Source organism: Sparus aurata, chromosome 18, assembly GCF_900880675.1.
Source record: "Sparus aurata chromosome 18, fSpaAur1.1, whole genome shotgun sequence".
In the NCBI taxonomy this organism is placed as follows: Eukaryota; Metazoa; Chordata; class Actinopteri; order Spariformes; family Sparidae; genus Sparus; species Sparus aurata.
The window spans coordinates 32281488-32298191 of NC_044204.1; the positions used below are offsets into that span (position 1 = coordinate 32281488).

A 16704-nucleotide genomic window follows, 5' to 3' on the forward strand; every position below is an offset into this window, starting at 1 on the left:
ACACGAGTGGTAATGAAGCGGTGTGTAGCTGTACCTCTTTCCGTGCACCACTGCTCCTGGGTCTTTGGACAAAGCCTCCAGTTCCTGCACCTCATCCACCAGAGTCTTGAAACACACCCTCTTCACCCTGTGAATTAAAAAAACAGTTATAAAAAAGATGCTTTAATATGATGAAGCCCACCGACTGATTCAAAGCGCTTTGAGTACATCAGGAAATAAAGCTTTGCAAAATTGCTAAACAGCGGGCTGATGTCGACCAGACCCGGGGCAGGAACAAACATTTCCCGCGGAGCAAAAGCTAAACTTTCTTGGAAGTTACGTGCTAAAACTCAGGAATTCGTTCAGGAGATATGAGAGATTCTGGAGGAATTTCCGGCCCGTGTATTGGAGTGATGATGAGCGAGGAGAGCGCGGGGAAGACTCACACTTTGTAGGCCACGTCAAAGACCAGCGAGGTGATTGGGATGAAGACCAGGCCCGTCCAGAAGACCCCCGAACTGAACATCATGGCCGCCTGTCACACACACACACACACACACACACAGATACACTTACTCTCCGGTCACAGCAGACAATGCAGAGTTTGAACCGCTGATCAGATAAAAAGAAGAGCTCTTGAAAAGAAGAAACACCTGATAAAGAGGAGCCATTATCATCCTCTGAAGTGCCACATAATAAAAAACATGCATGACAAAGGCAGCCCAAAACAAACAGTCACATTGTGGAAATAAAGAGGAGATGGCTCCAAATAACTCGCTCAAAGAGGGTTAATCCTCCGTGACTAAATGATACCATGTTTGTGTTTGGTTGTCCTCCACCTCTCGGCCCTTCGGGGCAGAGGAAGCACCTGTGAAGTATGTAGACGGCGGTATCTGTTTCACGGGAAAACAGCCCGACTGTTTGCTGTGTTGAGAGCCGCTGTCAATGCATCACAAGAGACCCAGGATGTGATCTGAGGAGCCTGCATTGATTCACTCAAAGCGACACTCGAAGTGAAGAGGGTGTCGATGAGGCAGAGGAGGTGTAATCGTCAGAGTTCGATACCTCTAAGTTACAACTTTTAATGATTGATGTTTGGAGAGAGTATCCACAAAGAGAGACGCAGGCTCATAAAAACAATTAGTTTACCAGCTCTGTCAGTGACTTTAGATGAGCTGTAGATTGTATTTTGAAATGTGAATAATTATTCAGACTTAATTCCAAAATTCGACCCTTTCAACAAGGATTGCAGAGTAATGGGACGATTATATAATTACCTGCTACTCATGAAGAATACTGATAAGATAACAGATCATTTCATAATTTTGAATTTAATAATAAGTTCCTTTCCGAAAGTTTATGCAAACCTGACCTGATTGTATTCCACAGCTCTCCCAAGACCTTTCCTGTAAAAACTGGTCGACTTTTTACCTCCTCTCCTCTCGCCTAGTTACTTTTTTATGTCAAATATTCTCTGTTTTTCATGGGAAATAAATATTAAATCTATACTGTCTATAAATTGTCAGAAAACGATCACTGTTTTTTAAAATATCTTGTTTCGGCCAAAAAAACACAAATGTCAGAAAGTGTGAAGAAAGTTTTTGGACATTTTTTTATCATAACAATGAATAAAAAATAGTTGGAGATCCTAATCGATCCTGTTTATTTGTGCAAATTAAACTTTCAAATGCAAATTAATGGTAAGAATAAAAATCTGAAATCTTATATCTCTGTAGTCGCTATATCAGGTCGGTGTTTGACTGTCAAAGCGGCACCTCGACCCAAAAATACCACACAATGAAGCTCCTCTTGATAAAAGTGTTCATCACATGAACATCATGTGTTCGTCAAGTTGACTAAAAGTTCACAGAGAAGATTTTCTCTGCTGTCACATAATCCCTCTGAGTTATGCCTAAATAGAATTATAAACAGTGGTCTGATGTTTTATTTTTAACGCAGCGAGTAACAAATGATCACATCGAGTTCATGAGCAAATAAATCTGCAGATCAGACAGCCGTGATCCGCGCCGAGACTCATTCATCTTCGTGGAAGAAAAAAACACTCTTGGACGAGATCCAAGTCGGATCCAAATCGAGTCAGGAGGAGAAACAGCTTCTTCTCTTCGCGCTCATTTGTCATTCGTTGGGAAAAATGCGATCCATTAATCGCCGACTGGCCTGTGATGATTTAAATGAAAAGTCGCAGAACGGTGGCTGAGTCGGGAGGTTGTTTTGGGTGCAGAGAGCGTAGGAGAGACAGTGGAGCGTCTCGGTGGGAGCGAAACCTTTCAGCTTTCTGCGCGAGGACGATGTTTTCTTTGGCGCGCTGCACTGAAACTATCTGTCATTACGTGTCAAAGTGCAAAACTCGCGCTCCTCGCATTGTAAGGTGCCACTTGTTTAAACTGCAGGGGCCCCTCGACAGTGTCCTTCCTGTAACGTGACACAGGCTGGGCCCTTAGGATGCACACACACACACACACACACACACACAGATCAGTGTCAAAACTATCATAGCGCTCCGGTTTGCTCAAATTAGCTAATCTGTTCGCCATTACCTGCAAATTGACTTTGATGTCTGACAAAACACTGGGGGAAGAGGAAATCCCAAATGACAGGAAATCAAAAATGGCTTTTTTTCCCCCTGCAGTTCGAGATGGACACGGATGAATGGAGCTTTTCTGCGTCGCCCCGAGGCTGAAAATGTATGAGATGAGGGAAAATTGCAGCGAAGCACGAGGGGGGGGGATATTTTCATGTCAATTTTTTTAAATTATGCAGCCCCGGTGGAAACGGTCACTGTTTTTTTTTCCTTGTTGCGAGTCAGTTTAATTATTTTCGTTTTCATCCAGTGTATCATGCATTTTAATGGGGGCGTTTTAGCTGTCTTGAGAGTCTTCTGAAAATAAACCAGAGGCGTATTCTCAGCATATTAAATCAAAGTCGATAAAGCTTGAAAAATAAACCACCGTAGTCTTTCACAAGTTCAATCTATGGACTATATTTATACGTCGTCATACATAACTCTGGGCCACAAATGATGTGTTTACAGGACCGATACTTCACGTCTCAAGTTTATCATAAAATTCTGTAATACCGGTCATAACATTCAGTAAAATAACTCATAAGAACAGAAGACAACTGTGAAAACTACAGAAACCGTAAGACAGGAAGAAAGTAGAACTAGACTGAAATAAACAGCATTCATTTAATAAAGTTCCTCAATTTGACGTCAAACTTTCACAATCCAAACAAACCCGACAAGCTACAATCAACAAATGTTTGTCTTCAGGCATCTGGACCGGCTCCGCGACTGCGACCGGGGCCAGCAGCGTTGGTGGATGCTAGCGACGTCTCATACCAGGGGACCCCTGGGAGCTGGACGGGGTGAGAGAGGTCCGGGGGAGCGGGGCTGTATTTTTAGGACAAACTAATAAACTTGTCTGGCTGGACAGACAGTAGTGTCCGCTGGCATGGAGGGGTGTGTTTTCACAGGCCGACGACCCCCATCGTGGCCACACACACTCAGACGCACAGACTAGACGCAGGACCAGACAGACAGAAGCATGTGGACGCACACAAAATGCCAACGTCCTTCTATATGTTTGCTGTAAGATGTGTGCTTCTTAGGATTTCTTTTCTGTAGCGAGTGGATGGTGAGGTGGTCAAGAAGTTATGCAGCCTCTGTTGCACTGTTAACGCTGTGTTGTCTATTTCTACACGAGATGTGCTTCCACCTAATAGTCAAGGAAATTTCGAAGAGAACTTTTAAAAAGTCACAAACGAAAATGCAATTAAGCATTTTAATCTGGGAATGGAAAAATAACTGTAAATGCAGCTTTTGTGTGTGTATAGCTTCTTCTTCTTCGTCTTCTCTCAGCAGAATTGGCTCCTCAGTCTGTAAGCTAAAGTTTCGCTATGTCACAATTCATAAAAGTGTAACAACTTTTTTGGGGAAATTGAGGAAGCCATGTCCATCCAGCTTTTTCCTGCGCATTACTTGAAAATGTGCAAACTATACAAGGGATTGTGAAAATGGCACTCACCTCCACCCAGGCCCTAATCCTGTATCAAACTCAATAGCCCAGCAACAATATACGTTTTTTCACCACCCATAACTGTCTAAACATAATTTAGGATGACCAGATTTCAGCTCTGCATCAAAGTGTACTCACTTGTACACACCTAAATATGCCAGATTTTTTTCATCAAGATCCATGAATTATTCCATGAGCAATAAATGAAAATGTAGAATATCACCCCATCCTGCAATGTTAAATACAGGGAGAAACAAAGTCCTGGATCCGTCTCCTTTATAAAGATCCACACAAAAAGTTAATGGGGTCTTTTGTGGGTCAAGATCCTGCTGACAAACCAACCAACCAACAAACGCACAACAGACAGCGGTGAAAACATAACCTCCTTGGTGAGAAACAAACAACATTGGGTTCCTGACTGGAAATCAACTGAAAAGTAATCTGGGTGGAGAAGCACCCACGAGCGAGGCAGATAACCCCCGACTGCTCCAGAGAGGCGGCTCAGTGGCCAACGCGCCAGACTGAGGCTCAAGCTTCGCTATCTGTGCGGGTTCGGATCGAGACTTCTCTGTTCCAGTGAAGGTTTGAATCTACAGAACATCAAAGATACGACTTGGCAAAAGAATGTGGAAGAATATAAAGGAAAAAAAAAAAAAAAACGGAGATCAAGAATTTTATACATCCTTTTCCAGGAAGACTTGATCAGAGGAATCTGGCACCTGGCTGATCATGCCTGAGAGAGCCTTTAGTCTCAGCAGCTTGAATTATGTTAATGCCTGCCATTGTAATGGTAAATGTAAATTGAGGTAATCCACTACTTCACTATTCACCCCACAGGTCGCTCTGGATTCAGCAAACCAGACTAAGAAAAACCGACTTGGTAACACTGTGCCAGCTGTACGACATCCCGGAGATGCTAATATTCAAACACTAGCTTCCTGAATGCACAGAGCTTCTTTGTACAACCATTTTTTTTTACAAGGTGGACTGAGAGGAGAAAGGTTAGACTAAGTTGAATAATGTTTTCAGGCTTCCATCCATGTTGATTCTCCAATTGGCTGAATTCAGTTGGCTCAACCCGCCAACACTGTACATATGCTGGCTTCAAGGAGAGAAGGGAAATTGAAGATGAAATGATACATTTGGCCGAATAGTGCTCCAATCCTCCGGAGACTCTTGTGAATATAAAGCTAAAGCTTCTTAAGAATATATAGTCAGAAAGCACAGCACAAGTGTTGGAGAGCCACAAGTGAAGATGACAGAACAGAGCAGGTTCAGTCAGAGAAGGAGCATGAGAAGTAGGGCCGGAATACCATGTCTGGGTCTTCAAAACTTACCATAAATATTCAAACCTACAATCCAAACACAAGCTGTCAGACTGGCAGTCTTTATTTACCTACACACCTCGCTTTAAAATGTTTATGAGTCTAAGAGAGGAGGGGAGATATTAGCCACTGTCCATGGCTCAAAAGTCTCAAAAGTCAACCTGACTAAAGTGTTCAGCAGTTGTTAGCACGGAGGATTTGAGCTCCATTGCTAGTTTTTACGTACGTTGGTTTTTAAGATTATTAAAAAGCCAAAGATGGACTCTTCCTCGGTCTTTTGCCTCTTTTTTTGGTGCAGCCAACGTAAAATCCCAGACAGCAGAGCAGCTGTGTTCTGTGCAGACCTGGTCCACACCAGGAATGATGCTACTTGGGCCCAGACGTTGGTCAGTTTTGGTTTATTTGGTTCGCTCTTGGCTGACATGTTGCCACGGCTTCGCCTGCTGTAGCTAAGATTTGGCAAAGAAGAGCGGACCGCCCAAGTGCCGTCATCCCATGAGGTTTGAGGTCCGGATGATTGTGTGTGGTGCAATTTTGCTATCTTGAATTTCCTGCCTTCGAATACTGATCTGGGAGTTGATTATTCCAAGCGTCAGGGCATTTGGGTCAGCTCTAACAAACAGCAAAAATGACCAAGAAAGCAACTTAATAGAGCGAAAAGGACAACCTTTGCTTGAATAAGGCAAATCCACAAATTCCACATGTCATCAACAGAAACAAATCAGCCACTAAGAACCCAAAGAGGTCAACGTGGAAGACAAACAGACTCACTCAGTTGGTTCCTTCATCGACTCCATGCTCGCTGTGTGTTGCCTAACAAAGACAGCGAGACACCGACAGGGAAAACACACAAGAAGAACTCCTACAAAAACACTTATAACTCTCACGCAGCCGAGACTACACACATGCACGCACACACACGTGATTTACAGTGTGTGTACAGTGGATTAAAACCGTTTTTCTCACCAATATTGCACACCAGGGTCAGTTTGTTCACTAACCATGTGTTGAGGCGCTTATCAATCATTAGCCGAGGGAGGACTGGGTACAAGAGTTTAACAAAACCTCCCGTACGACACGCTCATGAGTCTTAAAGAAGGAACAAAAGGTTTCCACAAGTACCACTGAGGGTTTAAGTCAACAGCAGTGATAAACAGAAGACAATAATTCCTTCATTCGGTCATTCAAGTTTATAAAATATCAGGAACATTGTTTATCCCTACGATGCAACACGTGTTGGGGACTTCTTTCAATCAAAACCAGAAGAACTGGAGCTCCTTAAATCTGAAAAAACAGATAATCGCAGATCCCAACATATACTAATGTGGACATTTTTGAACATCAGCTTAGAGTTTAGAGCAAAACCAAGTGTAAACCCAGCATGACCTCACCCATCTGTTTGAGGACGACCATTTTGAAGAATCTGGGATTCTTTGGAGCCAGAAGAGACGATATCTGGATGAGACGAAGCAGCTGGGGAAGATCCTAATTGGATCTGACTGAGAACCCGAGGACACAACTTGGTTATGTCTTGTCAATCAAAAGGAGGCCCGGCCTTTAAGCATTCCCTGCTTTATCTTTTATTTTACTCTAAGTGGAAGCATAATTTGCTTAATGTGGTTTACAGTCAATGAGCCCAACCGTATAGCCAGTCACATCGTTTTGGTTCTTTGTCTCAACAAGCTTCAACACATTATCTCAGTTTTTAGACCTGTTATCTGAGCGACTACAGGGAAGAGGAAAGCATCTGTCGCCAGTATGTTTTCTTTGGGCTGCCAACTCCCAAATCCTGCATGTTTCAGCACACAAACTCATTACCTGTTTCAGGTACGATGCAAACGACAATAACCAAACTTCACCGAAGACTAAAGACGTCTGTGATGGAGTGCTCCTGAAGTCAGTTTCAAGTTTCTCTTTAAGTTGGTTTCCTGAGCGGTAACTGGCAGCAGGGTAATAAAACTTACACACACAAAATAACAATGATGTGCGAAGTGAAATACCAAGATAGTAAAAGGATATGTGACATTGGCTGAGGACAATAAAATGTTACAACTTAGCGAGATAAATATCCAAAACAGTATCAAAAGTCTCATTCATAATTTACGTCTATCACGCCTCCAAAAGCAAAATAAAATATTGGGCTGTCCTTAGTTTGCCCTCAAAGATGAGCCATTCTTTCCAAATGTCTCTAAACAGAAACCTGCTCTTAATCCCAGCCATATCTCACAGACTGGCATAGATGGCCCTGAGAGTGTTCCTGGCACTCTAAGCATCAACAAACTTCTAAGTAAAGATGATTCCTTTCCGAGAAAATGTCTCTTATCACTGAGTAGAAACTGTGGAAGAATCTGATGCGCACTTGTCGAGTGTGAAATCCACTTGAGTCCGGGTGAGAGCTGCTGCACTGCAGCTCTCAGCACAAATAAAAAAAAAAATAGCAAAGGTGTGCGTGAAACGAGAGGAGAGAAGGGATAAACTGTACTGGCAACAGCTGTGTTGATAGCAGAGGCGAGTCAGCAGACAGCAGGTCAGTGTGACAGAGTCTGCGCAAGACATCTCCTGAGGTGAAGCTAAGCCGCTTAGCGTGGCAGATTACACCGCTGGAACAGAATAATCTGACATTTTCTTTTGATATCTGTGTCAGACTTTTAGGAGGTGCAAACGGGATGAGCCAGTTGGGGAGTGCCTCTGAAAAGCACACTGGCTGTTTAAATGTATTACGTGGATAGATCCTGCACCTGTCCTGTCAATCATCGAAAGTAATATTTAGCCTGACATTGATGAATGTGTTCGCATGAAGCTGAGCGCTGCTTAACGTCTCTTGTTAAAGGCGCTGAGCTGGGTAGTGAGTGAGAGTAGAAACAGGAGGAGAAGGGAGTTCTGGTGTCTGTTATGTTGTTGGCCCTCGGGCAGGTTTTCGGCTGGCAGAGCGGGGGGGGGAAGATGAACAAAAGGAGAACAAAGAGGAACAAGCTGACGCAACAAGTAAAAGAGAAGAGCAAAAGAAAATAGATGGAAGGACAGAAAATATTTGAAGATTTGCGCACACGTCGGGAGGCCGTGGTGAAATATGTGTGGCTGCAGCGGGGTGGAGAATAATCCTGCTCTTCAGAGGCTACAAGGTCTTAAAGGGGAGGCTGTGTCTCTGATGCCCTCTCAGGTTTCTGGGAGATGTGTCCCTGTTTGATGATGTACTGGCATCCCTGAGTCGGAGCAGGGGCGTAGGGTTACCAACTGCCCACAGGACACCATTACTGTCTTCAGTCAAGTGCTGCAGGGCGAGGATGAAAGCAGCAGGCTTCACAGACCGCGGACAGAGAGAAGTTAATACACTCACCTGTGTGTTTATGCGTGTGTGTGTGTGTGTGTGTGTGCATGACTGAGTGCAAACTATGGAGCATTTCTGTGCAAAACACTCAGTCAGAGCTTGTTTTATGATGATAATAATCAGAAATTAGGGACATTTTACTATAAAGTGAAGTATTTAACCTGAAATTACAGAAGTTTTTTTATTTAAACTATCATTAGGAAGTAGATGCTGATTGGACGATGAGTTGGCTGAAGAATAATGACCATCAGCGTTTAGATTGGTTCCCTTTAAACCTTTCAACATGCAATTCTGTCTGCTGGTTGGCAGACTGTCGTCATTTCGCTCTGATGTCATGTCCCATTAAAAACCAAACGAATGAAAAACCCTGTTGTGTTTTGTGTCGATGGTGATGGAAACGAGCGAGTCGTCTTTCCGACAGCGGCAGCAACAATAATACCACCTGGGGATAGCTTGTCTGTTTCCACTTTAAAGGAATAGGTCGACATTTTGGGAGATCCACTTATATTCTTTCTGGCAGAGATCGGAAGAGAAGACTGATACCAAACTCATGTGTCTCCACTTAATGTGAAGTAACAGCCAGCAGATGGTTAGCTTCGTTTAGCATAGGCTGGAAAATAGGGGGGAAACAGCTAGCCTGGCTGTGACCGCCAGCAACAGAATCATTCAATCCATCTATAATCTCATCTACATTTCAGATTTGTATTCTCTGTGATTTGGTTGTTCTGTTACTTACATCTACGAGAGATTCCTCCTCTGTGAGTCTTCCTCTTCCTGAGGTTTCTTCCATTTCTTTCCCCGCTACAAGGATTTTTTTTTCTAACTCCAGTCGAGGGTCTATAGACAGAGGATGTCATTCAAGCCCACTCACGTGACTGTGATTTTGGCCAATTTAGTAAAACTGACTCGACTTCACAAAAGCAGCCTTTTCTCTGCGGGGAGAGCATTAAGTCCGCTTTGTTTCTGCAGATAATGGTTACGTATCTGACTGTAACTGTGCACACAGATATCTTTTACCTTTGCTTAAATCCCGCTCTGCATGAGGCTTTACACTGTACTTGTTTATCATGAGAAGAATATATGTTAGGGGTTCGTGAATTAAGTTTGTATCACAAATCAACAGACCACCTTTCCTTTAACATGAGGAACGACTTGCACTGAGCAGATTGAGTTACTCTCTAGCGAGCGGCTGTTCTGGCATATTTACATTTCTGTTCCAAGTTGAATCATCTCACATTTCTGTCTGACATTTTGAGTTTTCCATCTAAAATCACCATAGAAGGCTAAAAGTTATGAACTCCCAAAACTGATCCAATAGCTCTCCAATCAACTGTGCTACAATTGAAGCCCTCACTGAATCCCCCCAAAAAGCCAGAAGCTTTACTGAAACAGGACACACTGAGTGCTGAGTCCCAGATAAACAGATATTTTCCACTTCATCCTGTTTGGTGCCAGCCTTTCTCTTTGAATAACGTCCTGCTGTGCTCTTGTTCTCGAATGAAAAGACGCCTCATTCTCTCCCCCAGAATGCACTGGACATGTCACCTGTGGTTAATAGGCTCTCATTGACCACCTGTGGTGACCCAGAGACAGTAATCACATTCGCATGTAAATACCAACTCGATAAACTAAATGTGTAAAGTCAGGGTCTTATTTTCTAAATCGCTTCTAATATTTTATGAACTTCTAACCGCAGTACCTCATTCTGCTGATTTCGAGGACATCATGTGTAAACAAAATATACATCCTCGCCTCTGTTTGCTTAGCTTCGAGACTGCTTCACTGTGTCAATGTCACCTGTGGATACTCAGAGCCCAGGGAGGGCAATGTAACACAAACACTGGGCTAATTGGCCCAATTAAGTCATTATGCAACACAAGCCAGAGGTCTGACAGTTGACACCCCTCTGGCTCCGCTTACAAAGACCTGTATAACTCGGAAAATTCCCACCAGCATCATCTGTCCGTCGCAGAAAAAATGAATTACGAGGCACTGCGGGTCTGTCAGTGATAGACGACTACATCAGCAGTTTCTTTAGTACCAGAGGAAGAAAGTGCAGATGTGCGAGCGTGTGTATGAGCACATGTGTGTGTTTACCTCTCCTGACATATCGGGAGCCAGAGGGATGAGGGGCCACAGGGAGGAGTAGATAATGAAAAACACCACCCACAGGCCGATGCTTCCCCAGATGGCGATGTGACTGAACTGTAAAAGGGGGATCAGAGGCGAGCTTTACTATGATTTACATACCGTAAACCAACAGTTTAATACAGTTTACTGTCCTGTTTTGTTGTCGTTTTTATGATTTAGGTATGTAAGTTCACATGCAGCGTCTTCAGGTCACTTAAAGGAGTTACCATACGGCGCATAGTAGATTCACTGAGTCTACGGTTACAAGCTCAGTGGGAACAAACCATAAAGAGATTTGGAGATAAGAAGAGGAAGTAAAATATGTCACAAGTATCCGTGGTCGTGTAAAAATGGAGGTACTGGAAAGAGATGACAGAATGTTAGTGAGAGAGGAGAGAGCCGTCAACCCACCATGGTCCAGGACGAGGTCTCAAGGCCGGCTTTAAGACAGACTGTGATGACAACGAACTGTGGAGACACAAATCAGACTGATGTTAAAACCAAGACTGCCCCCCCCCCCCTCCAGTGCTGTATATAACGTATATAGTGTGTATTTTTATTTTACATACTGTACGGTATAATTTTACTGAAATCTGATGAGACTTGGCTCAGACACCTGAACCGTTTAACCCAGCAGAAACACTGACTGTCAAGAAGATTGGTGCACTCACTGTGTAAACCATGTTGCCTAAGAGGAGATAGTCTGGAGTTCTTCCATTGCCAAAAACTGTATCTGTGAAGGGAATCAACAACAGAAGCTTTTAGGGCCAAAGCTGTCTCCTTTCAACTCCATTAGGTGAGCCAAAGAGTAAACAGCCAGACAGCTCCTTGGATATTACTGAATGTCAGCGTGAACTCCGGTGTGAAACGCCCTGTTAGAGATTTTGGTATAAATCGGACGTGGGAACGTGAAGTGAAAACCACAGTCAGACGCTGCTTCCATTACTGCCCTTCGAGGGAGACTGGAATGTTGATTCTGTCTTTCGCAACTATTAGGAAGGAGCGTTTCTGTGAAAATCCATCAGCAAGACTGAGCAGCAGAGACCGTGTGCATTAATCATGTTCAGAAATTAAACGTTCTTGTTATTTCACAGCTGAAACAGAAAGCAAAGGGCTGTTTTTACAAACATTTTTCCATGTTTAAATTGGAATCCAACTGACTGAGAGCACTTTTACTCAAACGGGAGGTTTCGAGAACTTAGAAATGGAAGTTAAATGCAAATCAGACGTATGTGGATTTGGGCCGCAGCTGAGGCTAAAATATCAGCGGCGTGCGACTGCCAGCGGAGAGAGAAAGAAAGAGAAGCTCCCTTTTCCCTTCACTTCCGGCTGGTCACATGTCTTGTGTGCGCTGAGGCTTTGCTGACAGCCTGTCAGTCAGAGTGAAGGGGCTTGGCGCCTTTGTTTGGAGAGCAGGCCCAAGCTTGTGTGGTCCTCTGCTCTGGCCAGCCAAGTCTTACCGGCTCACAGATCCCTATTCTCTCTGCACACACACACAGAAAGCTTGCATCTTAATGTGCAAAAACATGCACAATTTACCTACGGATAAATAAAGTAAAAGTGAATTAAATAAAAAAATATACTCTTTATCTGCACTGAACAATCACCTGGAAAGTTTATATCTGAGTGGTGTATTTATGAATTAAGCGCGAATAACTGCGTGCAAAATCATTGCAGAGACTCTTTGCAAACGTGAACTCGCGCTTGTTGGTGTGTGTCGCTCTTGGCGGAGCACACACATGTTTGCAATTCATGACCGGACGGTCGACGAGAGAGAACTAATTAAGACAAAGTATGTGTGTCTGACTGTCCTCTTCATCCCGCAGAGTCCGCCGAGGGAGTCGCGGCGGAGTCTCTGGGAGCTACTTACCATGCTGGAAAGCTTTGAGGGGGAACCAGAAGAGGATGACGGAGTGGAAGAGGCCGTTCAGACAATGGGCCCAGAAGACCTGCAAAATAGTAGGGGGAGAAGGACGGAGGAGGAAGAGCGGAGGGGTGGGGGGTTGGAGGCGGCAGGAGATTCCAAGAAGAGAGAGTGAGAGGGGAGAGAAAAAAAAAAAGAAGCATGAGAAAAGGGTGTGGGGAGCTCCAGCCTTCCAATGTGACCCCTGACCCGGGCCCTTTGTGCCAGCCCAGCGCTGGGCTAAGTGGCGGTTTTGTCGGGGCCTCCTCGCTGAATGGCCACCCCGCTGACAGACACGTTGTATATCCTCTGTGTGTGTTATGGGGGAGAGAGAGGCTGCTGAGTGTGTGTGCAAGCAGTGAAAGGCAAGTGGACAGAGTGCAGGTTTCTCAACTCTTTTTTTTTTTTAAAGATTACAACATATTTAATAGCGTCAAATAAAAAAAAAAAAGCAGCGAGAATAAGAAACTGCAAAATACACGTCCTCACCTCGATGAAAAGAACATTATCCAGCATTAATATATGTGCTGCCAGCGTGAGGGTTTCCTCCTATTATATTTCATTAGGCTTCGGCCCTTTCATGTGAGGATTTTAACTGGTGTAGAAATAAATGACAGGAGGGTTTAAACAAGCAGAAATCAGCCTAGAAACACACACAGCGAGACTGACAGGCCTGACAGAGATTAAACTGTTTTCATGGTAATTATTAAGGGCCTGGAAAATCGCGTTGCGGACCGCAGTCTGCGTGTGTGCGCGTCTGTGTGTGCAAGCACGCAGACTCTTGGATGAGTCGTTTAAATCAATACTCCCGCTCCAAAACCACCTTGTTTCAAATTTACATTATGCGACGCCGCAGCCAAACAAAACACTAATGGGCGATGTAGCATGAAACAGCCGTGAAATCTATTCTGCCAAAAAAGCCCGCTCCACATTCGTGCCCCCTTCTCCTCCCCCTCCCCCGGCTGACCCAGACGATGGGTGTTAATTCTGAGGGAGCTCAAAAATTCGTCAGAGTCGGAGAGCAAACGGCTGACACAGGAAAAACGAAAACAGAAAAAACATCGCATTTTAATCTTTGGCCTCTTCTTTGGCAAACGACACAAAATAGAGGCTTGTTTCTGAAAAACACATTTTTCAACCACTTCAGCGGAACCTGTCTGCGAAACAGAAAACAAGACCTGTTCCAGACAACCTGGACACCCTGAAAAATGAAAATTTCATGGGATTTTTGCAGGTTAAAGTCACTTTAGAACAACTATTAGTTCTGCCTTCAATGTTTCCTCTGTTAATGTTTTGAGGCGTTGGTGGCAGGAGGTAATTCTTAGTTTTTGTCAGTTATTTGATCATGATTAAGGGATACTTCTATGCACCGGACCTTATGATTGTTTTGTGTTTTGTTTTAATTAAAATCTATTTTAATGCTAAGATTCTCATTTTATCTAGCTGTGGTGTAGCTGCTAACCAGGCTTGGGCCAATATAAGATATTTCTGCATACTGCGATATTTACTTTGTTATTTATTTTTACATTTGCGATCATTTTCACAGTATCAAACAGCTGTTATGGTATCTTCTGGCTTTTATTTTGAAAAGAAAACGCGTGCTGAGCTGTCCTGGAGCACTTTAACACACAGACATGGAGGACTTTGTTTCTAGGAAGGTAATATTTAGCCAATAGATCTGAATGAGGCTACATGTCATCCATCATGTATCAGGATTTGGGCATTTGGGTGGGACAATGTAGTGTTATAATATTTTGGATATCGCCCAGATTCACTGCTAATGGTTACTTTCATTATCGATTAATATGTTGATTATTTTCTTGATTAATTAATTTGTTGTTTGTTCTATAAAGTATCAGAATTTAATTTCCCCAGTGCCCAAGGAGACGTCTTCAAACGTCTTATTTTGTCCACAACACAAAGCTTTTCGTTTACTGTGATAGAGAAACACCAGAACACACACGAGAAGCTGGAACAAGACAAATTGGGCGTTTAATTTAAGCGAGATTAATCAATTATTAAAATAGTTCGAGGTGACAACCAGTTGATTAGTTGTTGCGGCTCTGGAGTAAAGCAGGACAGAGTACAGTGAAAGGAAACGTCTTCGGCCTTTCTAAAACACCTTGGCCTCAGTGGCACGACCTCCTCACCTCCTCTATCGACTAAACAAAGTCCGGCAGCAGACACCCCCCCCCCCCCTCCCCCCTCCCCCCTCCCCCCTCACCCAGGATTACCTCACCCACCCACTGTGTACACAAACCCAATACACAGAGCAACGGGTGGCCCACACCAACCCCCCCCCCGCTCCTCCAACTATCTCTGTGGTCAAATGTGGACTAAATCATCACTAATGTTACAATCGCATGTTTATGCCAATTAGCCTCCCACTGACAGGCTCAGCTCTCAATCAGCCTCCTGTTCCCAAAAGCACTGTGGGGGTGCAAACAAGCCCCGGCTTCCTCTGCACAATAATGAATGCTAATGAAATCAATAAATGTTCATAATCATTTGTCACAGTGGGATCCTCCCTTTCACCCCTCGAGCCACTCTGCTCTCTCTTTCTTCCACTTGCACCCCGGCGAGTTGCTAGGGATCCCCCTCCCAATGAATGCCCGGTCTGTCCTGTACAGATTCTGCCCTTTGTGGAACTCCTTATTGCCAAAAAAAAAAAAAAAAAAAAAAAAGCATGAATGCCAGTAAATAATATTGAGCCAAATATTTCCAGAGCTGCCCACCCCTTCCAGTTTTTTTTCTGTACGGTCGGGGAAAAAAAACAGAAGAGTGTACGGTGCTGCGTAGGAGGTGATAGCTGATGGTAAACTGCTTTAATATACTGCGACTACATAGACAGGAGTGCGGTTTATTACAGTGACTCAAGTGTCAGGAATATGTCATTAAAAGTGAACAGGCGACACATTTTGAAGCCACGCCTCGAGTTTCTAACACCTCCCTTCTCTCACCTCAACACAAACAGCTTTAATTCACAAAGACAGTATCTGTTGTGTACAAAAGAGCCAGGCGTGCAAAAAGACAGGCTTCGAGGGGCCAAATTCCTGCTGGATTTTCTCGCCTCGCCTCGGGCCAGCTGCAAGGAAAATATCTCGGGAAAAGAGCGGACAAGCCAGCAAAAACAACCTGCCGACCTGGCCGAGTCATCATTTATGGGTCTTGGAAAATGTGGCCCAAACAAAATTGAGGTTCTAACTATCAGACGCATATTTTCGTGACCCGTTTTTGGCTGGAAAACCGTTAATGAAGTCAAAAAGGTTAATGAAGGGAAAATCCACCCTACGACAGAATTCAACCACTCCTCTGGACGATTAAATCAGCAGCAGGGAGGACAAATATCTATGTAATCTGCTGCGTACATTATGGATTAAAGATAACGCTGTCAGCGCCTCCTCAGACTGCTTTAACAAATAGCATTAACTGAGTGTAAAGCAGGTCTGCTTTGCCACCAAATGACCTTTATTTGTTTAGCTTTCATTAATTAACAATCCAAGCCATAAAAAATTACATTAACTCACCTAATGACCCCAAAATGTAATCATTAATCATGTGTGAGTTCACAATGTCAAATGCTTTTAGTAACTTTTGCAGTAATAGTTCTGGGAGAAACTTGTTCTCATGTATCCTGCTCACAGTTTGGAAAACAGGTGTGACATTAGTGGAGCCGCAACTAACGATTGTTTTCATCAGGGATTAATTTGCCCATTTGTTTTATTTGTAAAATGCCAAAACGAGTGAAGCCCTGGGAGATGTATTCAAGTTGTTCATCATATATCGCAAAGAAAAGCATCCAGTCCTCTCATCTGAGCAGCTGGAACCAGAGGATGTTTGGCACAGTGTCGTGAAATAACCCAAAGTCAAACTTAAGTGAAAGTAAAGATGTTAAAATACTACTTTGGTGAAGTGAAAGTCACCCATACGAGTAGTAGAAGTCTTAAAGAACCTGATGTTTGAAGAACTTTAGTATCAGGATATTTAAAAGTATACCAGGAG

General features: G+C 43.6%; 1 protein-coding gene across 7 annotated transcripts in view; it reads right to left on the reverse strand.

Annotated features, from left to right (window-relative positions):
• The window catches only part of atp8a1 (ATPase phospholipid transporting 8A1), a 118493-nt gene that overhangs the window by 7919 nt on the left and 93870 nt on the right, over nucleotides 1-16704 (reverse strand). For all 7 annotated transcript variants that reach the window (XR_003981468.1, XM_030396704.1, XM_030396702.1 and 4 more), the window contains 6 exons: nucleotides 12670-12748; nucleotides 11471-11532; nucleotides 11211-11267; nucleotides 10767-10874; nucleotides 426-514; nucleotides 35-127 (listed from right to left, as the gene is read on the reverse strand). Coding sequence is in view for 6 of the 7 variants with exons in the window: in XM_030396704.1 (XP_030252564.1) it covers nucleotides 35-127; nucleotides 426-514; nucleotides 10767-10874; nucleotides 11211-11267; nucleotides 11471-11532; nucleotides 12670-12748 (488 nt within the window). In the remaining variant the exon portion in view is untranslated. The remainder of the gene's footprint in view (nucleotides 1-34; nucleotides 128-425; nucleotides 515-10766; nucleotides 10875-11210; nucleotides 11268-11470; nucleotides 11533-12669; nucleotides 12749-16704) is intronic.